The sequence below is a fragment of the Corvus hawaiiensis genome, chromosome 1 (genome assembly GCF_020740725.1).
Source record: "Corvus hawaiiensis isolate bCorHaw1 chromosome 1, bCorHaw1.pri.cur, whole genome shotgun sequence".
Taxonomy (NCBI): Eukaryota; Metazoa; Chordata; class Aves; order Passeriformes; family Corvidae; genus Corvus; species Corvus hawaiiensis.
Genome location: NC_063213.1, coordinates 71,719,318 through 71,745,835, shown reverse-complemented (window position 1 = coordinate 71,745,835; position 26,518 = coordinate 71,719,318). Strand labels below are relative to the sequence as shown.

The 26,518-nt window shown below is 35.8% G+C and overlaps 1 protein-coding gene across 8 annotated transcripts in view; it reads left to right on the top strand.

Annotated features, from left to right (window-relative positions):
* Nucleotides 1-26,518, top strand: part of RELCH (RAB11 binding and LisH domain, coiled-coil and HEAT repeat containing) — a 76,845-nt gene that overhangs the window by 32,587 nt on the left and 17,740 nt on the right. For 4 of the 8 annotated variants that reach the window (XM_048310831.1, XM_048310858.1, XM_048310821.1 and 1 more), the window contains 15 exons: nucleotides 415-490; nucleotides 866-961; nucleotides 1,100-1,123; nucleotides 9,646-9,758; nucleotides 13,791-13,881; nucleotides 17,569-17,640; nucleotides 18,416-18,556; nucleotides 19,054-19,218; nucleotides 19,907-20,054; nucleotides 21,998-22,154; nucleotides 22,694-22,817; nucleotides 23,572-23,620; nucleotides 23,967-24,046; nucleotides 24,836-24,942; nucleotides 25,520-25,619. In XM_048310831.1, the coding sequence (XP_048166788.1) occupies nucleotides 415-490; nucleotides 866-961; nucleotides 1,100-1,123; nucleotides 9,646-9,758; nucleotides 13,791-13,881; nucleotides 17,569-17,640; nucleotides 18,416-18,556; nucleotides 19,054-19,218; nucleotides 19,907-20,054; nucleotides 21,998-22,154; nucleotides 22,694-22,817; nucleotides 23,572-23,620; nucleotides 23,967-24,046; nucleotides 24,836-24,942; nucleotides 25,520-25,619 (1,543 nt within the window). Of the gene's footprint in view, nucleotides 1-414; nucleotides 491-865; nucleotides 962-1,099; nucleotides 1,124-7,056; nucleotides 7,168-9,645; nucleotides 9,759-13,790; nucleotides 13,882-17,568; nucleotides 17,641-18,415; nucleotides 18,557-19,053; nucleotides 19,219-19,906; nucleotides 20,055-21,997; nucleotides 22,155-22,693; nucleotides 22,818-23,571; nucleotides 23,621-23,966; nucleotides 24,047-24,835; nucleotides 24,943-25,519; nucleotides 25,620-26,518 lie in introns of those variants that run through there. The other 4 variants (XM_048310891.1, XM_048310850.1, XM_048310841.1 and 1 more) reach the window with 2 other exon arrangements.

The following is a 26,518-nucleotide window of genomic DNA, read 5'->3' as shown; positions in this document are numbered from 1 at the left end:
ACTCAAATGCTTTTGTTCAATGTGCAGAATTGGAGCATTAAGCAAAATTACTGTTTTGTGTGATTTTTGCGCCCACCCCACCCCGTTTGCATAATTGTATGCTTCCTCTTGTATTGCCTAAGCTTCCTTTTCTTCATGCTTTAGTCCTATTTTTGTCTGTGCAGCGGTTTGAAAAATGTTACATTTTTTGGAACTAAAAGTAACTTCTTAATTAGGACACTCAGGTTTTTTTCTTGCTACAAACTAAACACCCTAAAAGTCAAAGATAATTTTAAAACTTCTGTAGTATGCATCACTTAAACATGCTTTCTGGATGTCATTTTACCTAGCTGATTAAACCAGAGTGAAAGGACTTGCTTTATCACCTTTCTGATTTATGCTTTTCCCCCCATTCCCTTTTTGATGATATTTCAGGAAATTGTCACCAGCTTTTCATCAAGCACTACTGTCTTTCTGTCGGATGTCAGCAGACAGCCGTTTGGGATCAGAGGTATATTTCCAGTTGACATAAACTAAAAGATCCTTCATTTTGCATGGCACCAATAGGTAAACAAGCAATAATTGCTTTGAAACAAGACATAGATGGAGAGGTGAATCTATGTGCATGAAAGTTAAGAAATAAGGATATGCTTTCAGATTTTATGCTTAATAATGAACCTAGTGATAGAAGTGTAATTACCGGGAAGTTTTGAGTCTCTACAAGTGGATTCATGTAAGTCAAAAACTTACAGCTTAATGTGTGGGAGTAAATTAAATACTTTTCTAGTAAGTGATCAGCCTGCTGCAATTTTTATTATTCCTTTCAAATGGTATTTTTCTGTTCCTGCGCTTCTAAAAAAAGCAAACAAGCAACTTGGTTTTCTAGGTGTCTCGGATTGCAGACAGTGAAAAAAGTGTCATGTTAATGTTGGGACGCTGCCTCCCTCATATTGTTCCTAATGTGCTGCTTGCAAAACGAGAGGTGAGGAACCCTGAAATTTTACATTTTACTTTTATCATGATATTTTGTTGTTCATTTTGAAGATGCTGTGTCCAATTTCATGAAAGTCTATTACTTGCAATCATGTTCTTACTTTTGTGCATGCATCTCTGCTCCTAGAAAATGGTTTTACACCTCTGTCAGGTGAGTTCAGTAAATCTGCATGGTATCCTAATATTTCTTCCTCTGCTTAAGGCACCCATTAGCATTCAGCAAGACTGTTACTGTAGGTCCATCTATTTGTGGCAGCACAAATGTTTTTGTTAGGGAATACTGTATCAATGTGCATTGTAAAGAACAGGGGCCATGAGTTCAAACATTGTTTGGTTTATTTTGTCTATCAGTTTAAATAAGGAATAATGTTCAGGTTCTTTTGCAGCACTATGTACTTCAACAAAAATAATTTTCAGCAAAAAAAATTATTTTACTGTCTTTTCTTCAAAGCTCCATGTATCAGCCAAGTAAAGGTTCATCAAAAATACCTCTTCATAAGAAAATGAGCAATCTTGCTTATGTGTTTTCCTTAACTTTAAAATGAGACTAACTAAAAATTATGAACATGTAATGTATATTTTGAATGTAACTGAAGGTGATGGTTTGCATAATCATTCATGCTATATAGCATGAGAAAGGAAAGAAAAAAATGACTGGTTTTGAATTGCTTTGTCTAAATATTGCACATTACCAAATATGTTAAAACAAAAATAAACTGAAGAAGACATATCAAACAAAAATTCAGTGTCCCTGTAGTTGACACTGAAATAAAAGGTTTGAAGTAGCATATCTTGTTGAGCAAGTTTTAGTCCTTGTTGAGGGGACCTACAGTATGGTAGACTTAGTTGTGTGTTTTGCATAAATTCATTTTAAGGCTTTGAAAATTCCGCAAGAAATTTGTACTGATCCTGTAATCTAAAATTTTATACCATACAAGTAATTGTCAGCAGCTGACATGGTGAACTTGAGATATGTGCCATGTTTTGAAAATTCATAAAAGACTTTTTTTTTTTTTTTCTGAGGGGATAGAGGTGTTAACTGGGTGCTCTGGAAATGCTTCTTTCTTTCACAATAATTCTGTGAATGTTCCTGGATCAGTGCTTAATTTCTGATTTCTTATTTATTCCTTTCCTTCCTTCTGCTTGGCAGGATGTGGTATTTTGGCTTCTTCTCACAGCTTGTAGCATAATCTGTGGAATGTATTGAACATTTTTGTGGCCTTTTAGTCTGTTTCCTACTTAGGTTGTTTTACAGTGAAAGTTATATTTAATTACATGTATTTTTGCCTTAAATTCTCTGTTTCAGTTTAATTGAAAAAGCCACAAATGAGAATTGAGTAATTGGATTACACAGGATGCTTAATGTTTCAAGAATTGAAATTTGCTTTAAAAATACCTTTTTTTAGTTACCTGCCACCTTTTGCTATAACTGTTGCAATGTTCTTTCTGATGTAGTCATGGAGCTTGAAGGAAAAGTTGGGTAGATCATCTGTCAGTATTTATCATAATCAATATTATGAAAAGCTAACCTAAGAACTAGGCTCTTCCACAAGGTATAACTTTGAGTCTTGTCCAAAAACAACCTTATAATGAGACTTTTGCACAGAGAAGGGTGTAAAAATATACCTAATGATCACTAATTGGAGAAGGATGTGTAACAGGTTCAACTCACAATGCAAAGTGTTTGCCAGTCTCTTCTGAAACTAGAAGAATGGTAGTATTTAAGATCTTACACTATCAATGTGTTAGGATTAGAGTGAAACATAATTTTTTGATGGCTCCCTGAAATATCTTTGTTCTTTAAGCATTCGTCATGTTGAAATTGGTTACAAAATCTTAAGCTGAAAATTACATGCTATGCATCTCCATTTTGGAGAAACTGAGTTTGCAGAGGTTGACAACCTCTCAATAGTTTTTGTCCTTTAGCAGAGACTCAGAAGCCATGTTTCCTATGCTTTTAAGCATCTTAAGGTCAGTAGCAGCCTGCCTGATCTGGTAGTAAGCAAATATTATAGTTGACATTCCTGAAATTATTTCTTATTTTTATATATTGGTGCAGCTTAATTGTTCTTTAATGTCTGTAGTTTAGATTCCAATGGAAGGTAAGAAAGAAGGAAAGACACAGTATTGAGTAGAGTGGCTGAGGGGATCATTTCAGTTGTTTCTAAAAAAAGCAGTTCAACTGTGTAAAATCAATAATGCACCGTACAGGAAAATTGCCTCAAAGCAATTTGTAGTTATCAAAATTCATGTAACAACATATAAATTTAGTTTTGTTTTCATCTCAAGCATCTAGGTTATCTTAACTCCCTGAAAACTTGTATGTCAGTATTTAGATTCATATGTGAATGCACTCACAAATAAAGGAGATGTTGCAAAAAATCCACGTAAGTGAAATGAGCAGTAACAAAATGCTAAAACCCAATTCTTAAAAAAAAAAAAAGCTCATTGGTTGGGTATGCAGTCTGTGATAACACTTCTTGCAAATGAGCAGCTTGGGTTCATAAAAATTGATCTACATTGGAATCTGCTTTCTCAATTATCTTTTTACCACTTAAAATACATTAACAATAAAAAAAAAAGGCAAAAGTAAAATCAGCCACCTTCAATTTGTTGACAGATGTACCATTAAAAAAATTCCTTTGGCTAAAATGTAATTGGAGGGAGGGAAGCAGTCTTTTAAAACTTTTTGCAATAACTAATCGGTGCAATACTCATTTCTTCACACTTTCTAAGATATTAAAGTCAATGGTTTTTTGTCAGGAAACAAGAGTAACCTTGTATGTACAACTTCCGTACTCTGCAGTATGTAGTCCTTTAATGGAGTGATGCCCAGAGTAAATGTTTTGCTTAATATCTTATTACTCTTGTTCTTAATCAACACTTTCATTGAATTTTTTACATCTTTCATCTTGCCCATTATTCCAGTATTAGTCTTTAACTTTCTTTTGTGTTATGCAAATTTAGCAAAATCATAATAGTAGTGGTCTACTGAATATGCACCACTAAATAGTTATACTGAGAAACTGTTATTTATAGAGAGTTCAACATGTTAAGAATAGAGTTTTGCTTTTATTTGTTTGTAAAGTTGAAGCAAAGATAGTGTTGAATTTTCAGTCTCTGAGTTGATGCCATTCTCAACTCCACTAGATCTCCACTGTAGATTGAAAGTAATCACATTAATGTGCGGTAACTGCACGTAAATATCACCAAGGCACTTTAATTCTCTGGCATGTCTCTTAAAACACAGTAGAGTTGAGTATCTTACTACAAATTTTCATCTCAGTCTTATGCTTTAAAAGCCATAAAATACTTGCTTTGTTAAAGAAATGTAAAAGAGTACTGTGTCAGATCTTGGCAGTATACTTAATTGTCTGTTTCCAGGGTTGTGTCAAGCAGATTTCTTTCTGGTTGGATATGGATAAAGGTACATAAACCTGAGTTGCTGGGCATGAAAATTGTCAGTTATCAATATCTTCTAGATGATCACTTTAATTTCACATTAAAGGGGAGAATAAAGAAATCTAAATGAACAATTACAATACTTTGTTACTCTGTAAAACTTAGGTTGCTCTAGGCTTCTGCAGATTGTTTCTAAAAAACAGGGGTAGTGTTGACCACAGCCTGTTTGCTGGTCCTTTTCTGGTATATATGCTGTATTGGTGTTGGCTTGCAGGGCTTTTTTGTTCTGGGGGTGAGGGTGCTCCAGAAACATGAGACACAACAATTTTTTAAGTCCTTTTGTTCCCTTCTCCTTGATATGAGGGCCTAGCACAGCTTCCGTAGAGTAAAATAGCTCGGTCTCATAGAGTGTCCTTTTCTTCTCTAGTCTGGAAGCTGACGTCTTTCACAGTTTTTTCTGTAAAGCTTACATAGGTCATGGATGCAAGGAGTTGAATTTTATGTTTATGAATTGAATTGCCAGCTTTTGTTGTATCACAAACTTTTATATGTGTGTTTTCAAATAAACAATAGATACAGACAAAGAAGTACAAAGTTTTTTCACACCCACACCCTACCATTGATTCTTATGTAAAAGCATCCTTTTGGGATCTCTGAGAGGCTTACTTTGGATCCTGGAATAATAGTCTCACCCCATGAAAGGTAATTAGAGCTGTGATTTTAATATTAGTAAGATTAGTAGCACAAAGTTTTGAGTCATGCCATAATCCTATGATTAAATATTTGTTTCGCTTTAAAACTAAAAGGATAAATTCTGAACTTCAAATACATTCCTGCCCAAGAAAGTCCCCATCAGTGGTTTGTTGGTACCTGCAGCTATTTCATTTGCAGACAATAAGATTATTTTATTTTATTTACTTGTTGTCAGAGGCTAAGTTACAGAGTAATTTTAACATAGCATTAGTTCACAATATAAGTATTGACTATTAAAGAAGATTAAAAGGAACACATTAACAAAATTGATCATGTCATCCTGGTTTATATACTGTCACCTGCTTGCAATATTAATACATTAATATTTGGACTAATAAAAAATATTATTGTTTGAACCTACTGAAGTAACCAGTCTTGACACTTAACACTAGTTAAATTTATTCTTTGAGATAATTACTTTGCTTATGAACATTCCAACAACAGGACAGTAATAAATGAGAGCAACTAAGATGTAGAAGACTTGTTGGAATATTTAGCAAAACATAGATATAATGATGGAAACAACACTGACAGAAAATTCCTTGCTACCTTCTAAGATGCTCACTATATGCTGCACTTTAAAAAAACCCAAAGTTTAATATTTTGTTGTAATACTTATAATATGTAGGAGGAACTGTCTTGCATATAGTTCAGGTGGTACTACTTACTATTAAAAAGCCACATTCTTTTGACCATAGGGAAAGCTACTCCATATGCCCATGTAGATGTTGCCTTTATTGAGAACTTTAATCAACTCAAGTCGTGAATCCTTTTCAAAGATAATGGAGCAAGATGTTTAACTTAGGAAGAAATTTTCCAGAGATACTATGGCGAGAAAAATGTGAGTTTTTCTTTGGAGAGACCTACATGGAGAGTAACACAGAAGCAGACCAGAGAGAAGATGGGCTGTTTCAGTTCTCCTGTGCAGTGTGTTAGGTCAGCCTCACAGAATTGTCTGTCAGCCACCTGTAGGTAGCTTCTCTCACTGTAAAACCAAAATAACTTCTTTCAGTCTGTTCTTTGTGTGGGTAGCTCACAGATAAACTGCCTCAGATATGAACTTGGCTTTTCAGTAGTAGAGGTGGGACCTATGACACATAATGTTTTATTGCATCAAGCTGCAAGTGCTGACAGCATTACGATGTCCGTCTGCTTGGAATCTAACAGGAAAACAGTATCAAAGCTGTGGAAGTCTGTCTTCTTGCTCTGGCCATGAAAGTCACTAGTCACTCCTGTTGACTAACACCAACATAAAGTATCAAAAGTTGTGTTCTGAAACTCAGAGGCAAAAGAGAAAAGAAGGACTTGGGGATGAACAGGATATTTAGGAAGGATCCCAAATTAAATAGAGAGAGAGTTGTTGGGTTTTTTTGAAACTTAAGTTCTTGCTTTATGACTGTCAGCACAAGTGGTATTCCTTCCCAAGGAATGCAGAGTGTTTCAAATAGCACTGGAAGTCCACTCCTTGATTATTAATAATTATATAGAGTCTCTGTAACCATGTTGTGAACATTCCTCTTGAATTTAAACAACCAAATACTAATCTTACCATGTCTTACTGGAAAATTACTACTTTCTATAGCTTCTCTGCTGGTTTCAAAATCTGAGATCTGTAAAAAAAATCTACATCAAAGGTATGACCCTTACCAACAGGAAGAAATGAGCTCAAACCTACCTGTAGTTTGGTTTTCGTAGTTAATGCTCCTGAATGTCCTGAGAAGAACCTGCCCCTTATAAGTCTTTGGGAGACTTCGCTTGACCTGTCTTGTCCCTCTGTAGAGCATTTTTGTTCTTCTGGTCCCACAGTCCTCTTTGCTTCCGGTTCTACCTTGCTGTCCATGAGGGCTATAGGGAGTACAGAAAACACTGTTGAAGACTTCTCACTCTTTCTCCACTCCCCTTAATAGAAGGAACTGTAGAAGCACTGATGCAGCGTTGCAGAGAACACTCTCTTCTCCCATAGTATGCATGAGAGAATGTGACCAATGGACAAGAAAATACAGCTAATTCCGTCAGCTATAATAACCAGCTTTCTGCAAGGTAAAGAACCGGCCTTGTATCTGCCCCATGTCAATGCTGTTAGGTTACTCATTAGCCTTTCAGACACAAGGCAGTAGTTTCTAGGTGAATATTCTCAGGTGTTTTCCTTCCATGCAGACTCAGCTGAAAAAAGACAACTTGAACTTCCTTAAATTCAATAAGAAGCTTAAAAAAAAACCCCTCCTCATGTCACTGTTTTAAAATCTTGCAGTAGTTCTGAGTAAGCAGTTGAGATTTTTGAGTAGGTACTCAAACATACTAAGAAAGTGAAGTCAATGGGTTGGTTTCAACAGATGAACCAAAAACCCCATAAATGTCCTATTTCATGGGGTATATTCTTTATTAAGTTTTTCATAGGAGTATTTAAGAATACTTGCAAGGGCAGTTGAGTAACGTGAACTTAGGGTAGATTTCAGAAATTTAGGTTTCACTAAAGTAACAGGGTTTTTTTTAGCTTTAAGTTTTATAATGAGCTTATTCTTTATGGTGAAGGTAGTAATTTTCTTCTGTATCTACAAATTGCAATCAGATTTCCTATTTAAAAGATTTTACTTTAATGTATAAGTAGTGGTATTTAGAGTGGTGTTTGGGGTGGGTATTATTTTAGTAATATTCCTTCAAATCTTTTTGAATTAAAGCAGTGTTTGCAGGAGAGAAAATTATTCTGTGCAGTACAAAAAAAAAGTTAAATAGGTTAAACCCCCTGACTTCCCAGAACTTTAAATGAGCAAAAATCTTAAGTATCCAAAAATAATAAAATCTAACATGCAGATTCTAGAGGGAAAGAAGCTCTCAGCTGAAGAAAGTTATTTAGTTCTTCATGCAATTTAATTTGTAAAGTTTCTTTAATGCACGTCTGCAGTTCATGTTATTTTGTGTTGTGCTACACTTATTTAAAACCAACCCCGTTACTCTTAAAAGTATTAAGAAATGGATATGTTCAAATTATTCAAATTTATTTTTTATTTCTCATTTTCTCCTTTTAGATTTTTTTAAGTGATAGGTAGGATATTTCCATGTTTTTTCCTCTGTCAGAAATTCCCTAATCTGTATCATAATTGAGTTAAATATTGCCAAAATATCTTCCAGAATCACGGAACGTTAAATACAGTTTAGGTTGGGTCTTGGTCATCTTTGGGGATGGAAAATGGCAGACTAAGTAGAATTCTTGTAAAATGAAAAAAAAGCTTGTCAGCAGTTGACTAGCTTAGACACTGCTCTAAAATGGAGTACTGTTCTATGTTTAATATAAACATAGCTCCTGCTGTTTAGGAAAATACAAGTTGAGCAGTGAGGATGTTGTCAGTGGTGCCTCCACAAGTCCACAAGAGCATCATAATTAGGTCACTTTGAATGTCTGCAAGAAGAAATTGGCAGCTCCCTGCAAAGTCATTCCAAACCACCACAGATTTTTCCAGGTTTTATATAATCTCTCCTACTAACATTAGATGTGTTTCCCTCTGTCACCTGCTTATTTGTCACAACTTAATAATTCACAAAAAGTCTTTCTGCTGAAAATGGCTCCAAAGTACACAGCAGGTGTGCGAGGTAATCTCCAGATTACTTGCCCATGTTTTTTGCAGACACTGAGGTTTTTCTTATTCTTTTTTTCCTGATCTCCCGGTGTGATGTTTCTGTTCCTAAGATACTAAATCACCTAGAAACTGTCTGGCTTCCAAATTCAGTTGGAGTAAAAGCTCACATCAACAAGGTCCAGGGAAGGGACTTCCAGACAATGTTTTAGAAACATTTGTTTCTTTTGGGAATGAATACCATGAGCTTTGTAGGCATATTTAGAACAGAGAAGGTCCTCACTATGAAGATCCTCATATTTTCTCTTGGTGTTTTACGTAGTATTTTCTTCATAATTTGTTCCTTAAGGGATTTTAATTGCTCCGAAAAGAAAATTCAGCTTCAGAGATTGGTTCTGTATGGAAAAAAAAATCATAGAACCTTTACAAAAATCAGATTATTCTCAGTCGACACAAAATCTGTCTGCAGTCACCTTTACCAATGTATGTTTCTCAGTGCTTATTCAAACTTGTGCACAAAACTGTGTGCACATTTAATTGGAAATTTTAATCTTTAACTCCATGGCATTTTTTTCGTAGGAGCTTTGTTCCATAGATGTCTGTGGAGCTTCAGTTCAGTAGGTAGTGAAAACAGTTGAAACCATGATTGTTCTCTTAATTCTGGTTACAGGTGACCTGCATATGTTAATTGTAATCTTTGCAGAGCTTTTCACTTTATGTGCTGGTTCTCCCCTGATTTCTCCTAGCAGGAAAATAATTCTAACTTTTGTAGACCTTCACTTTCCCCAGGTCACTCAATAAGACATCACGACTCCAAAGTATCTTTTCTAACTTTTTTGATGTTATGTGGTGTTAAATTTATCTTCTTAGTTTCTTTTGTTGTTAATGAATGTATGCCCAAAGCGATTTTACTTTGTTTGGTTTTCCCCTACCCACAACTTTTTAGGAATTGATCCCACTCATACTGTGTACAGCCTGCCTCCATCCTGAACCCAAAGAGAGAGATCAGCTTCTGCACATACTGTTCAATTTGATCAAACGACCAGACGATGAGCAAAGGTGTGTTTGCGCTTGTGTGGTGTGGGACAAGCAGGAACATTTTTCTCTGTCCAAGCAGCAGAACTAATAGAAATTGGATATTATTGAGTGGTATTAAACAAGTTTCGTTTAAGCTGGTATTTTGCTTATATAGTATTGACAAATTTATGCCAACTTCAGGATTTTCCATTTCCATGACCTGTGCTTCCTAGTTACTGAAATGTAAAAATATGCTTGTAAGCTGCAGTGTAACATTTCAGTTCCTTTTTTTGTTTAATGATGAACTTTAACTGTTTTGTTAAATCAGAACAGCTTTTTTTAAAACCTGTCTTAGTGTGTCTTAGTGATCTACATGTTTGTTAAGATAACCACCACATTTCTTTGCAGAAAATAATGCTCCTTCTACTTATGGCTCATTACTATGGTAGCAATAAAAAATTCAGAAGAATGTAGCATTGATCTACATCTGAGAAGTGTTAAGAAATTTGTTTCATTTTGGTTAAGATTGAAGCAAATTACACCTTTTGTTCTATAAATTTAATTCTTCCCTAATGCTCAGGAAATCTGACTTTGTACTGATCTTGATGAGAATATCCTTAAGGTTGAAAGACAGTACCCAAGCTGGTATGTTTCCTTCTCTAACTGTGGAAAGATGTTTCATGCATGATCTGTAGTTCTTCTATTATTTTCATGAGAGATGTTTTGTAAAGCATCTGTATCTTTTGTTGCTCTAGGCTGTCTTTAGACAAAAGAGGGTTTATGAAATAGGTGGAAAGCATTTCTTTTGGAGATTCTCCAAAACTGAAGTGTTCAGGCATAGTTTTAAACCATTCCCGTGGTAAAATTTAGAGATTAGGTATAATTTAAAGCCATGGCTTTGGGGATTAAAAAAAAAATGCCTAAATAAACAAAAGCAACTTGTAGCGTAGTGGCGCCATGCAGATGGAAATTATGAAGAGATGCAATCCTGGTTTTACTTCAGAGTCATTAGAAATCTGCTTCCGAAATGTTTTGAATGTCTCATGTGGATTGAGAAGCTAAATTAATTTGTGGTTGAAGGGGAAAGAAATTACATCTCATTTGGAGTCTCTTGTGGTTAATTTGTTACAGGATTGGTAGCCTATCAGGTAGACTTTTCGTAGCCCCCTTTAGGTGCATTAAGTGTGTCTTTTCCAGCAGTTAAGAAAGAAGAAAAAGCTTTTTTTCCTTGAATTTGTTCATTTTTTATTATGAATTAGAGATTTAAATATAAAAATAACTTGTTTTCATCAGAAATTTGGTAAAAATAGTCTGCCATAACTCCAGGACAATGCCATAAAACTCCAGAAAAATGCCATAAACTCCAGGACAAAACATGCGTATACATAATATACATTTGCACACATAAAAATAATAGTTGATTTTAAAGGTACCATAACATGATGGAAAACCAGTTAAGATTCCATTAAATAAAAGAGATTCTGAATACTTAAAATTTTTATAATAAGTATATTTATATTATTATAAATTTATATTAATATATATTTAATATTCTGTTTAATAATTAAATAGAAAATACTTATTCAGAATTTCAGGGGGGGTGTATTTAAAGATTTTTATGGTAGTATTTGTATGCTTTGTTTTTATCTAAATACGCTTAAGTAATGTTTTAGCAGTCTTGTGCAATATGAAGTGAGCAAAGACATTCAGATTTAGTCACCAGAAGGATTATGTCAATTATCTCTTGTTAATTTGTTTACCTTCTGCTACACTGTACAGGCCTACTACATTGTACCTTGGTGTAGCAGCTGATTAGTTGATGACATTTTTAATTTGCTAAATGCAAGAGACTGAAATGTGACATTGCATTTCTAAAAATGAACCCATTAGAAGAAGTATTTTATTTTACAAGGTCAAATATCTGAAGTATGTTTACAATTATGCGGAAAGCCTGGATTATGCCTCTTGCCTATGGGAGATGCTTTTTGGTGCTTGGCATATTGCTGTAGTCTTGTACACTAACCTTATATTTAACAAGGCCACTTTTATCCTCAAGGCTTTGCTTGTTAATGTCCCATTCAACTTTTCAAAATGTCTATCAAATTCTCTTTTGCAAAGGAACAAAAATGTGTTCACATAACCTCCTTTTTGTACAATTATGGTAGTTTTGGAGGCTAGGAGCCATGAAGAAGTGATATTAATGTTTGGCTCTAATAGGACAAGATTAAAACCTTGCTTTAGTCACCTCTTACTGAGATCCTTATATCTTTCCTTTCCCTGAAATGCTGACTGTTATCATATACTGTTAAAATGGTTGCAAAAATATTTAAAATCTTATTTTCAAATATTTTTGAAATATCTTCAAATTCTCATCTCTGTAGGCAGGGCAAAAGGAAATCTGATTTAATTTTGAGATTTCAAATCTTTTTTTAAACGGTTTGATTTAAGAAAAAATGCTTTGTTTTATTCCATTTCTAATGCAGAAAATTTCAAGGGATTGCTGTGTTCTGCTTTTTTCTAATATGTTAAAAATGTATAGTCTATTGCTCATTTCTGTGATTAGGTGCAGTGTATAGAACCAAAGATAGTAATTCAAATGCCTGTTTTGTTTGCAGTAGAACCCAGAATTACCACAGGCCTTTGTCTCCATATTGCTGAGTCTTATCTAACCATTTTTGTTTTCTCCCTACTTTTTACCTTGATCAAAGGCCTGGTTCTCTGAATGTGGTAGTGAGGTTAAAAACCCAAATACACACAACACAAAACAAAAGAGTGTGCTCTGATTGTTGGCCTAAAGAATGCTGGGATTAAAATGAAACAACCTTTTTGATAGGATCTTTGTCCTAAAAAAATTCTTAAAGCAAATGAATCTTTTTTTGATGGTGTATGTTCTCTAAGGGGTTCAAAACTAACCAGCAGAACCGCTGCCTTTCAACCTTAAGGGGTGCTATTGGTACAGAAAAAATTTAGGAGTTTAGACATGACACTAAAATGGTAACAAATTAATTCTGAATTACATTTCTTAGTGTAACAATAATAAACTCTGAGTAGTGTCCTAATCTTACTGAGGAGGTGATAAAATTGAGTCTCATGTCCACACATTATCATTTGAAACTGGGTATTTAAGAGTTCATGTAGGCACTAAAAGTAAATAGGACTGGTGAATTGCATTCAAAGTTGATATTATTCCAATCCTATCAACAGGAGAAATAGAAGTAAAAAACATCTTAACAAGATAGCCACTCATTAAATAAAGTATCACAAATGACAGTTAAGTACAATCTTACTGAAATTTTAAATGTACCTCTGTGCCTATGAAATAGATGGAACAATGGCAATTTCTTGCAATCTTTAATGAAAGATAAAAAATGGAAGAATATGAATACAAATAACAGGTGATGATAGATACTACTGGTTGATTACTTGCTTTTTTAATGAGCTTTGGAAGATTTCTCACAAGAGTGAAGTCCAGTATTTTGTGGGAGATGACAGTAACTTGCATGTTAGAATGTTGCAAAACTGTCACAAAAGAAACAAGCTTCTTGCTTTGAAGAAAATTCATTCCATCTCACAAATGCTTCTAAGTAAAATCAAATTACTTCCATAAAATACTGATGGTATGATAGTATTAGGTAATTTAGATCCTTTACTGCATGATAGTATTCAGTACTAAGAATTAAATGAGAGATTTAATCAGAGACTCCCAATCTCAGACGTTAGAAAATCAGAAATACCCAAATCAGAGATTCTCAGACTGGTTTATGGAGTTGAGGATCTGCAAGATTTTGGGAAAGGCATTTTGAATATAAAACAAGGTAAAATCATAGAATAGTTTGGGTCGGGAGGGACATTGAAGGTCATGAAAGCAAATCCCCACCCTGCAATGAGCAGGGATAATAGTGGCTTTCAATTTAATATTTAGTCGGTAAGTCAGTGTGAATGGTGTGAAATCTTGACTGGGACTGCAGACAGCTATCTATTGCCTGTCAGCATGTGCTTTTCCTAACTTAAAGAACATATGTTATATATTACAGAACTTCATAAACAGATTAAACTTTAAATTTGTATTTTCAGACAGATGATACTGACTGGGTGCGTGGCATTTGCCCGACATGTTGGACCAACACGTGTAGAAGCTGAACTTTTACCACAGTGTTGGGAGCAGGTAACTGATTATTGTTTGCTTTACGCTCCAAAGTCAAGTAAATGTTCATAAATTTGAGTTTTATTTGTTTGAGGAGAAGGTTTTGGGTTTGGTTTTCATTGAATGGCAGTTCAAAATATTTTTCAAAAAGATACTGGAATGTTCTTTGCTCTCATCATATATATTTTTATCTAACGTTACACACACTTTAGAAGCAGAAAGGTTATTAAAGACTGTCTGGAGATTGTAGTTACCTGCTTGTACCTGCATAAGCTTGTTATATGGAAGTGTAGGTAAGCACATGTTCATCATCAATGTTGTGTAACCTATTGCTAGGTAGGTACCTTCATAATTTTACTGTACCTTCCAGCCTCTTGGAAATCCATTTTCATTCAAATATTTTATTTGCTGATTCTTTCTATGTTGTATTAAGTCCCTGGAGCAGTGTCCACACTTGAGCTAGTTTAAATTCTTAAACAGAAAATCAAAGACCAAAGTAGTCATAAGCAAGTCTCTTGTAGATGGGCACCTGTGAGATGAGCCTGAAGTTTACATGTCACTTGTAGAATCACAGTGATCTTTTTCACAGATACTCCAAATTATTAGAAATAACTGAACAACCAAACTGAAATGTTTTTACTGTTTCATCTGAGGTATAGAAGCAGAACAACATGAGTTCAGGTGAAAATGTGTTGTATTTTCCTACCACAGTGAAAGAAATGGAGTTCATCACTGCCTGGAAAGGCAATGAATAACTAAGCCATGACGGAGTGGGAATGCCTGCTTTGATGGCAGAGTCTTTCTGGTCTGGTAGTTTTCTACTGTTTCTTGCATAACACAGCAATCTGTGTTTCACAATAAAGTCTAAGCTTTAATAGCCTTAATGCTTTCTGACAGTAGAAGTACAAATTCTATGCAGCATTTGTGCTCGTTGTGAATGACTGATGTATCTGTTGATTGAGAGGTCTCATGACAGCAGTAGTTTGAAAGGAGCCATACAAAGAATTTTGTATTTTTGCCTAATTTTGTAAGCAGCATTTTGTTTTCTTAGTCCTTAAGAAATTTAAACTGTTTGAAAAAACTATCTCACCTCAGTAAGAGCACATTTTTCTCATCCACTTCTTGCTAATTGCTGATGCAAAAGAGAAACTAGTCTAGCTGTAACAGTACAGCATATCAGACTGCCAAGTCCTATGTCATAGTGCACTTATGTAATGCAGTTTGCCAGATTTTATTTGCAGTGCTGGAACCAAGTCATTATTTTCTCCCGTGAAATACCAGCTGAATCTTATTGTCACAAGCTTCAAGTTTATAGAAGGAACTCAAGTATAGACATAATTTTCTACTTTTCGCAGTAGATGTGTAAATCATGAAAAGGATTCATGCCTTTGGTCTCCAGCCAAAATCTATTTACAGATGCAAAGGACTGGGCCCTCAGAAAATTCATCATTTTCATTGATACCTTCTGGAGCTCAGAGTTATCAGGCTAGTCTTTGTAAACTCTCTACCTGCTCTTTTGCAGGTAAGACTTGGTAACTGACTCAGTTTAGTGGAAGGCTCTGTGAATGCTAAAAAGGTCACTCAAAACTAGTGACCAGTTACTGGCTTCCAAAACTGGAATACTGCTTATTAAATACAAAAGGAAAATAAATTGTAATAAACATTTTAGTTACATTTAGTTTCCAAGGGCTGCTTATCTTCCCTGAAGACAAACCTGACAGAAATTTGAGTCTTTTTTCCTCCAGTATGTCTTTGCAATATCAAGGGTGGTATTTATATTGCCCTACCAGCTGAAAACTAGTCATTGCTGTTTCCCTCAGAGCTCCAGAAGAGGATGTGTATCTCTGTTGCCAGTGGGGAATTTGCATTTGAAAAGATGGCACATAAGTCAAAGATTTTACAGAATAATAAAAAAATTAGGGTTGGAAGGGACCTTAAAGATCATCCATTTCCAAGCCCCATCCAACGTGGCCCTGAACACTTCCTGGGCAGCTTGTTCCAGTGCCTCACAACCTTCACAGCCTAGTAGGTTTTAAAGCAGCCTCTCACTTGTCCATAGTATTTTTCATCTATGAAATCTCCATACTTCCAAAATTATTACAGGTGCTCTAGATGAATGCATGCAAAATAATGATAGACACACTCAAAGAACATTCTCTCATGCTTGAGACTTCAGTTTAGTCCTGAAGCTTACGATTTATTAATTTAAGTTTCTTTGAAATCATCTTTTTCACACTTCATTCTTGAGAGAGTTCTCAGTAATTTCATACCAGAACAGCTGGAATCAGGCATCGTTGCTGAGTGTGCTGAGAAAGTCATCTCAGAAAGTTGTCAGGTTGGTTGTGTGTCATTTTTTCCATATAAATACATGCTGGCTATTTCCAACCACCTTCTTGTCCTTCAGATGTTTGGAAATGTTTTGTAAGACTGATTGCTCCAACACCTTCCCAGGAGCTGGTGTGAGGCAGACTGGCCTGTGCTTCACTGGTTTCCCTGTCTTGCCCTTCCTGAGGGTAGCAGTGACATTTGCTTTGTTCCAGTCCTCAGGAACTTCGCCCATTGCCACAACATCTTGTTAGTTGTCAAGAGTGTTCTTGGAATGACATCAGCCAGATCCCTGAGCACTCATGGATACATCCCCATCAAGGCCCACAGACTACTGTATGTCCGAATTCGTCAAATGTTTCCTGGCCTGCTTATTTTCTGCCAAAGCTCCTTCTTGTGCCAGAATTTGGCATGGTTTTTAGGGACTTCAGACTACTGAAGGCAGGTCTTTCAAGATGGAGACAAAGGCGGCAGTGAGAACTTTGGTCTTTTCTCGTGGTGAGATGGCTGCCTCACCAAGGTTATACACTGCATAGCAAGAAAGAAAGAAACAGTTGCACCATATGCTGCATATCCTATTTTATCTGACAGCAGCAAAAAATTCACATTTCGCTCTCAGCATTTTACCGTAAAATTTTTTATTCACAAAGTGTATTGAAATATATTGCTTGTTTCATTGTACAGCCATTACACAGGCCACTAGATCTGACTCCAGCAGAAGGCAAATTTGATTCCAAAGTGTCAATATTAAATTTGTAAGGCAGAATTTTCAAGCAACTTTTGAGTAGAAAGGGAAAATAGCACAGGATCAAGAGGTTCTTGGTAATACGCATTGTTTTTAGAGGTGTGACATATTTATGCTGGCCTTGAGAGCAGAACTTTAATAGCATGCAAATGAGTTCGGCTTTGTACAGGTGTCTTCTTTTGACTCTGATTCCTTAGCAAGACCTGGGCAGCTCTGCTACACTGGTTGGCTCAGAGCACTAGAGGGCACTTGTGTAGCTCTTGGAGGAACTGTGCTCCTGGAGGGCTTCGTAAGACAAAGTATTTCATTTCATGCCAGTTCAGGAGTTAAGCAAATTGTTTAGAGTACAGCAGCCCATACCTTGCTTTCCTTTTTATTGCATATGCATCCATGCTTCTCATACACATATGTGCTTCTCTGACTCTTCCCTTACTATAAGCACTGTCTTACAGGATAGCTGCCTTACCTTTATGCCTCAGTGCAAGTATTTGAGGCTGCTTAGTACCCAGGTGCAACTTCTGAGTTCAGTCAGTGTTTATTGAAGAGGTGCAGACACATGCCTCCATCGCAGTTCATTCTAACAAATTTTGAATGTTGGTTACTGCAAAGCAAATAGTCCATCTGTTTCTCTTTACCAGATCAACCACAAATACCCAGAGCGACGGCTACTGGTAGCAGAATCCTGTGGAGCTCTAGCACCTTACCTTCCAGTAAGTATTAATAGACTCTGAATACCTGCTAGTGAAAGCAAGGTAAAAAACTGATGCATAATGTAAGCATCCTATATAATTTTAAACGTTACCAAATATGTATGTTATGCATAGACAGTCACTTTGCTACTTTGTATCACACGTGAGATTTACTAAGTCACTTTAAGAAGGAGAAAGTTTATAATGAAGTGCAGGTTAACCTAGCTATAAAATATTTCTAAAAACAATACGAATACTCAGTAAAAATGATGTAAAAAAGAGATTTTTAGGACCAGTTAAGGAAAACAATCTATGAAAAAAGAATTGACACTCAACTGTAGCATTCTTCATGCACTGTGGAATGTTACAGCAAGAGTGCTGCCAGTTGGAAGAAGCAGCGAAAATTACGTCAGTGGTAAACTAGAATTTGAAGCTTCAGAGAAAGGGTGGGGGGAGGGAACCTAAATTAAAACTCCCACTTCTCCAATTTAGCAATGCAGTGATTATGTAGTGAGTCTAGGTCTATAGTAGTTTTATTGCTCTTAGTTATTTTTGGTTCCGTGTGAATTAAAGGACCTTAGTTCTTGCTTAGTAGGACAAAAGTCTCTAATGAAGCTATTGACATTTTATATTCATTCATCTTCTGTTGTAAAAACTGAACATGTAATATTCATAGAGGAGTTTATGGTAGGAGGGAGGGGCACTAATAGAAGTGCAAACTATTTGTAATAGTTGGTACAAACCCACATTGCTTGTTTCATTGAATTTAACAAATGTGTTTCTTGTTTATGAACAGAAAGAAATTCGTAGTTCATTAGTACTTTCCATGCTGCAACAAATGCTAATGGAAGATAAGGCAGATCTAGTACGAGAAGCTGTGATCAAGAGCCTTGGCATCATTATGGGCTATATTGATGATCCAGATAAATATCAACAGGTATAATTTGGTTTGGGTTCTGTAGGGATAAAATGCTTGCTAGTGATATTTCATGAACAGGGGGTTGTATAATAATAGGAGGTTGTATAAATTCCTGTATTTTTATCAAGTCTTTCCAGATACTTTTAAAAATTATGATTGTTTATATGAATGTTGATTTTACTATATCACCAAGACAAAACAGAAAAACTACAAGTAGCATTAGAATTTCAGGTGTAAGCCTTATACAGAAGCTGCTCTAATAGTTCATAATTTGCCTTTAAGAACATACCACTTAACTGCCCACCTGATATTATTACCCAGTTTGATATCATCACTTGCTAACACAGATTCGTTTGCTACAACAAAGCCTACCTGTAGGTCAGCTTAATGCTGCCCAATAATGTTTCAGATAAGTGAAAATAAAGAACTTTCTCTTTGAGTTTTTGAAGGCAGAGTGGTAAAACATGTATATAAACTTTTGAGAAATAATAGCATTCTTTAATGTCTTTTACCAGGGTTTTGAGCTGCTGCTTTCAGCTTTAGGAGACCCTTCAGAACGTGTGGTTAGTGCAACACATCAGGTATTTTTACCTGCTTATGCTGCCTGGACAACAGAACTGGGAAATCTACAGTTCCATCTTATACCTACACTGCTTAATAAAATTGAAAAATTGCTCAGGGTATGTCCTCAGCTGTTTCTACATTGGAGAATTTTCTTTGTATTCTGTACTTGTACTGTGGAAGAAGGTAAAAAAAACAAGAAAAAACCCCAAAACCTCCCAGACTAAACATACTCTTCTTTAATAATGTTTTGTTTTATAGCCTAATAGCATTTGCCCCATGTTTAAATTGTGTAGATTTTAGTAAACTTCAGTTTTTATTAAATAATCAATAAAAGTATATTTGAATGGTTATGGTAGGTCATTTCCAATTATGATCCAGTTTGCACATTTCATTTGATAGATATCTCAAAAGTTCTGGGAAAATTTGGTATCTCATAACTATCTAACAAACTGAAAGAAGATGCTTGCTTTCAGAGTACAGGGGACTAGTTTATTCACTTTAGGTGCCTTGGTCTCTGAGGCAAAGGATCCACGTTTCGGAAATGTGCTGAAAAATGTTCTTTCAAAGTATCTGTCTGTTCATCAGCATGAACTGCTAAATGCCAAAGGCTGTATTGCCTGAATCTTTTGAGTAGAGGTGACTTAAGGGTGACAAAATATGCTTATTATTAGGCTAAATCACTTTATAATTAGTGTGTATGTGTAGTAGCTCATCACAGATGTGTTGATGTCTTGCCAGGGAATACATACCTAAGGAACATCATCCAAACTGAAAACTTTGAAGTAAATGTCCCATTTGTTTCAGGAAGGAGAACATGGCTTGGATGAACATAAGCTCCACATGTATCTGTCTGCCCTGCAGTCATTGATTCCGTCACTGTTTGCACTGGTGCTACAGAATGCACCTTTTACAAGCAAAGCTAAACTTCAGGGAGAAGTACCACAGATAGAAGGTAAATGATTAATTTCTGATACATGGATTCTTTTCATATTGGTCTGCCTTAGCAAACTCTTAAGTAATGCTGCTTTTTTCCACCCCATGCTATTCTTGAGACACCTGATTATCAACAAAAAAAAAAAAATTTGTCTGTTTTTCTCTACTTCTTATACAAAGCTTTTAGAAAGCAAAGCAATTTTTAATTGTACTTCCTAAAGGTTTCTGAATAACTAATTTCCATTAATAGCCAATAATAGCTCAGGAAGGCTGGCCTCAGTTTCAGTTAATTCTTACAAATTTATGTAGTGGGAAAAACACAGCATAATGCAGCAGCATCACCATCTGTTGTCTATCTATGTAATATCTTAGAAGACTGTCCCATCTCTGGCAGTGTTCAAGGCCAGGTTGGGTGGAGCTTTGAGCAACCTCGTCTAGTGGAAGGTGTCACTGCCCATGGTAGTGGGGTTGGAACTATGTGATCTTTAAGGTGCCTTCCAACCCAAACCACTCTATGACTGAATGGCCTCATGGTGAAGTTGTCCTTAGATCAGCAGTCCTAGTCTGTAGAGTGTTTTCTACTGTTGCAAATACTTTTTAAAGATGTTATTGGTAACACCTGCCACATGCTGATAATAGTGCTCTGTGTGAAGATGCAAAGAAAAGGTAACAACTTGAAGGAGAATTTGGAAAGTAGCTAGTGGTACATTACTGTCTGATACTCCTTTGAAAATGCTGAACATGCCATGGTAAGGTTCATCTAGCTGACTTGAGTAATTTGAAGATGAGCACTTTTTCACTGAGTGATTACTACTTAAATAAGGCATTCAAAAATTTCAGGTTTCAGGCTAGTCTTCTCCAGGCTGAACAAGCACAGCTCTTTCAGCCTTTCCTCATGGGAAAGGTGCTCTATCTTTTTGTTCACATTTTTGTAGCCCTCACTGGGACTTGCTCCAACAGGCCCATGTCTTTCCTGTACTGGGGACCCCAGAGCTGGATGCAGCACTCCTGGTGAGGTCTCATGAGAGAGAAGCAGAGGGGCAGAATCACCTTCCTCATCCTGCTGACCACGCTGCTTTGGATGCAGCCTAAGATAGTGTTGGTCTTCTGGTCTGCAGGAAAATATTGCTGGGTCATGTCCAGTTTTATCACTCACCAGCACCCCCAAGTCTGCTCTCAATCCCTCCATATCCCACAGCTTGTATTGGTGCAGAGTGTTGCCCTGACCCAGGTGTGCAGCACTTTGTACTTGGCCTTTGAGCCTCATGAGGTTCCCATGGGGCCATTTCTCAAGCTTGTCCAGGTCCCTCTGGATGGCATCCTGTCCCTCAGATGTGTCAGCTGCACCACTCAGCTTGGTGTCATCTGCAAACCTGCTGAGGGTGAACTCAATCCCTTTGTCCATGTCATTAATGAAGATAATGAACACTACTGGTCCCAGTATGGATCCCTGAGAGACACAGCTTGTCACTAATGTCCGTCTGGACATTAAGGCATTGGCCACTATCCTCCAGATGTGACCATCCAGTCAATTCCTCATTCACTGAAAAGCCCATCCATCAAATTCATATTTCTCCGGTTTAGAGCAGATGTTTTGGGAGACTGTCAAAGGCCTTACAGCAGTCCAGATAGGTGACATCTATAGCTCTTCCCTGTCCGCAGATGTAGTCTCTCCATCACAGAGGGCCACTAGGTTGGTCAGGCAGAGTTTGACCTTGGTCAGACTGTGCTGAGTATAATAATAACATAACCTCCCTCTATTGGTATTTTCTCTTTTTAACTGAGGGTTACATAATCTCTTCAGAGATTATTTTAACTCACTGATTTTTAACAAGCAAATTGATAACCTTATAGAGAAGGCACTTAATGAGTTTCACAGTTTCTTAGCTGTTGTTTCTGACATCACCTCCATGGTCTTTTCATCTTCTTTCGTTCATGGTTGCTTGGTCTGTGCTGTTACAGTCACTAGGTTTCCCCGACCCGTGTCGCCTCTTCAGGATGTCGCCATCATAATTGGAAGCCGCGAACAACTGGCGGTGTTGTTGCAACTGTACGACCATCAGCTAGAACATGAGGGCACCACAGGCTGGGAGACTCTGTTATGGGTAGTGAATCAGCTGTGAGTTAATTTGTGTCTTAGGATACCTAATTTTAAAATGTGTCAAAGTTAATAGTTCTTAAGCGTGGTCATGTTTAACAATTACTGAATATAAGAGTGCTAAACATGATTGTGTTTGAGAATTACTAAAGAGGAAACTTTATTTTAGGAGTTCTAATTTTCATGCTGAATTGACTTTGATTTTATTCAGAAAATATCAAGTCTAGCAGAACATGTAGGTAACTGTTTTCACTGAAAACTTGTTTCTTTTATTTTTGCATTGGTATAGTTCTCTTGTGAAGTAAAGATTTTTGTATTCTGACTATCTCATGATAGCAACAGATCTTTGAAAATATGAGTCAGACTTTTCTGGCACTTAAACTCTTGCTTTCTTCACAGGTCAGGAATTGTACAGAACATGTAGTTAGTTTTACTAGAACCAGTAGTGCTCTGTGTGTGCATGTATTTATTAATATAAGCAGTAGATCTATACAAATGTAAATGGACAAAAGCAAAAAATTAGAGTAGGATTTACTATCCTTTCATTTCCTGATTTTTAGGCTACCGCAGCTTATAGAAATAGTTGGCAAGATCAATGTAGCATCAACTGCCTGTGTCCATGAATTCTCTAGATTTTTCTGGAGACTTTGTAGGACATTTGGGAAAATTTTTACAAACACTAAGGTAAGATATTATCTTAAATATTCTACATAAATAGTACCTTGATAACACATATTCTCTATATTTACGGTATGTCAGAACACCCCCACTTTGTGACCATTTGTATTTTCACGTCACACTGATGCTTTTCTATAAGTACATTTAAACCTGCTATTTTTAGAGCTCTATTTGTGTCCTATTTTGGTTTTGGTCATTTTGGAATGGCCTTCTCATCTTGCCCAACCAGGGACAATTTTTATTTTTTTAACTTTCTTATTCTTCATATTTCCTTTGTGAATGACAGAGAGAGTAGGAGAGATCATAAATAGCCAGAAGTAATTCTGGTTATTTAACAACTTTCTTTCTTCAGAGCAGCATACTGTTCACTCTTTGTGGTGTGCATAAGTACTCCAGCCTTACTTGATTAAAAAATTTAAAATCGATGCCTTCCCAGCCTGAAATATTCTCTGTAGGTGATATCTAAACATTTTTATCAAGGAATTATGTAATAGTTCTCAGTAAAATAACTTCTGAATATAATTAGAAAATGCTTTCAAGGGAAATTGTCAAACATGAGAGGATTACCTAAAGATAAATTTATAGAAGTGTTAGCAGTATGTGCTGCCTCCAGAGAGGAAATTATTGTTGTTTTGGTTTGGGTTTTAGGGGGGGGGGGTTTAAATTTTATTTTGCTTTGTTTTGCAATTCTTTTATTTTTCTAAGTTAATTGACACTGGTGACAAGTTTTCTTACATGGGATTCGTCATCCTTTGCATAGGTAAAACCACAGTTCCAGGAAATCTTAAGACTGTCTGAGGAAAACATAGGTAAGTAGCTTTTTACTCAAATGAATTCATCTTAACTGCAACAGGAAAATAACTTTCACTCTCTTGTTCAAATAACATTTTTAGGCTGCAGTTCTCAAATTTGTTATCTTTGTGAAATGCTGAAAAATCTAGTCTTAATCTGAATGGAACACTCTGAAGTTGTAGATTGTATGTAAGGTAAAAAAAATCTCAAATCCAAATAGCAATATTTTAGCAAATTGGTGTATATATAAAAAGGTGGTTAAATATAATACTTAAATACACATATGTAAGTCTACTATATATGATATATATATTTTATACTCATATGTATGTATAAAACCTAAACTCTTCACTGTTTCATTAGATTCCACAGCAGGTAATGGAGTGCTAACAAAAGCCACGGTTCCCATCTATGCAACAGGGGTCCTTACATGTTATATTCAGGTAGGTTTGGGTTTCTGTTTCCTTGTTAAATATAGAATGGTGTGAAAAATTTATTTTTAAAAAAATATCTATACATTACTGTGTTCTTTGAAAACTTACTGTTCTTGTGCTTTGAAGATAGGTAGATGAATGGGCAGCTGTAAATACATTTACAAGCAAAGTTTTCTAGTTGGATGGTGATGCACATTTAGATCATGTTGTTACTATGTCCCTCTGTCAAAACTCTATTAATGTTTTTCCTGAACTGGGTTCTCAGCCATTTAACTGTGAACTTTGCAAACATCATTGTGCAAAATTTACTGAAACAGATAGATTGCCTTTTAGGGCCTACTTGCAGTCTTAAAATTTTAGTGTTACGTGGTACTGAAACAAACACACTATAAATATTACCTAATCCTCCAGCAATGATCAGTCAGGTTCTAGTATATATATGCCTTACAGGAAAAAAAGAAATTCTTCATAATCCTACAAATTTTTAGTGGATTGTGACCAATTATAAACCTTCAGGAGTCATAAATGTGCTTAAGTACTGTTCCTAAAGTTTCTTTAGCAAAACGATTTATGCACGAGTATGTGCTTAGTTGATGGAACACAATCTCTTTGTGTGTTTGCTTTGAAAGGCTCTTGTTCTTCAACCACATTTTTGAAGTTCCTAAGAAAATTGTTAAACGTTTAACCTTGTTTGTTCTTTTTCATAGTTTGTTGACTCTGTAGCTGTTGGTTGTCATCAAAACCTCAGCAGTCCTTCCAGCACATTCACCACTGTACTGCCTTCTTCCCTTCTTTCAGGAAGAAGACCGCAAGCTGTTAGTTGGATTCCTAGAAGATGTAATGACCATGCTTTCACTGTCCCATGCTCCTCTGGATAGCCTGAAAGCTTCCTTTGTGGAACTAGGGTAAAGAATATACCTTGGGGTTGACTACATCTAAATACATTAGAAGCTTTTATTAAAAGCTGCTAATATGTTTGTAATTTTAAATAACTCTGATGCTTTGGGTGAATAAAGGGTGTACTTGCTTTTTTCCCCTGGTGTAAATGTAATTTCTAGGTTAAAAATGTAGCAGTTAAAAAAAACACAAACCTGAAATGTAAAATAGGAACACCAAAACCCGAAGAAAAATTTTCCACAAAAATAACTCTGAGAATGGAAATTAATTTTGTATTTACCATACTATTTTCATTTGTTCTAGGTATGTATTTGTATTCAATATAATAATTCATTGAAAATTATGGTCTTAAAGTTGGGCTTGGGTTTTTTTAATTAACTTAAAAATGCAGCATATTTTCTAGACTGCAACATATTGCAAGTCCTTCAGAATGAGATAAGTATTCGTATCCTTCAGAATGGATAAGTGCTGGAGTTTTAGATTTGTTGAACAAGGAATTCTTAAGACTGCATTTTTTAGGTAAAGAACATATCTAGGGCTTGGGAGTATTTTTGTTTGATCAATTACCCAACTGTTTTCTTCTAGTGCAAACCCAGCTTATCATGAGCTGCTATTAACTGTTTTATGGTATGGGGTTGTCCATACTTCTGCTCTTGTTCGATGTACAGCTGCTAGAATGTTTGAGGTAAGTGTTATCCAAACTTTTTTTCACCTTTTTAAAACTAGAATTTATTTTTTAAAACAGGGATCAATCAGACAATGTTGCTACATTCTTAATAATTACAAAGACATAAGCTGTGTACTGTGTGATGGAGCAGGAGGTTGTTGTTCAGTTGTTTCTGTATGTGTTCTCTGTTCAACAGCACATCTTTCTATAGGTCTGTAGTTGAACATAAGCATCTCTGAGTTTTAACTTTACTTTTGCTATACAGCACATCATCAGTAGTCTAATATACAACTTACCATTTGCAGTAGGTCTTGTGTATGCTCATACAATGCACTTACATTGTAATTCAAACTAGTTTTCTTTGTACCAGATATGGTGGTGAAGACACACATGTAACCAACTTTGTATTTTTTGTAAAAATTAAAAGAATTCTAAAGAATTTACAGTTACTTTACTTGCTTCATAATGACAGCTTCATCTTTCCCTTAACATCTATAAATTTTGGTCAGAATAAAGACTCAAACATATACCTAATAAGTTTGTTTTTATTTTCACATCATGCCTTTGTTTCATCACATGTTCATTTTAAAAGGCATATGCAAAAACTCCGGGATGTACTCCATTGGCTGAACAAGGAGAACTGTTTGTCCTCTGCATGTTAGAAACATATATTCTAATCACCATTACTTTCTCCTTCTCTCTTTTTTTGTGCATTTCTTCTACATTGACTCGTTTGGATAGCTTTGCAGGGGACCTCTAGCTGAACCTGAACATCTTGTATCCATTTGCAAAAATTAATCTCAAGTCTGCCTCAGAAAAAAAGAGCACTTAACTTACCCATTGACTTTCTTTACTGGCACTCTGCAAGTCAGAGCAGAGAGAACAGTAAACAACCACAGCAAGCTCCATCCTTAGAC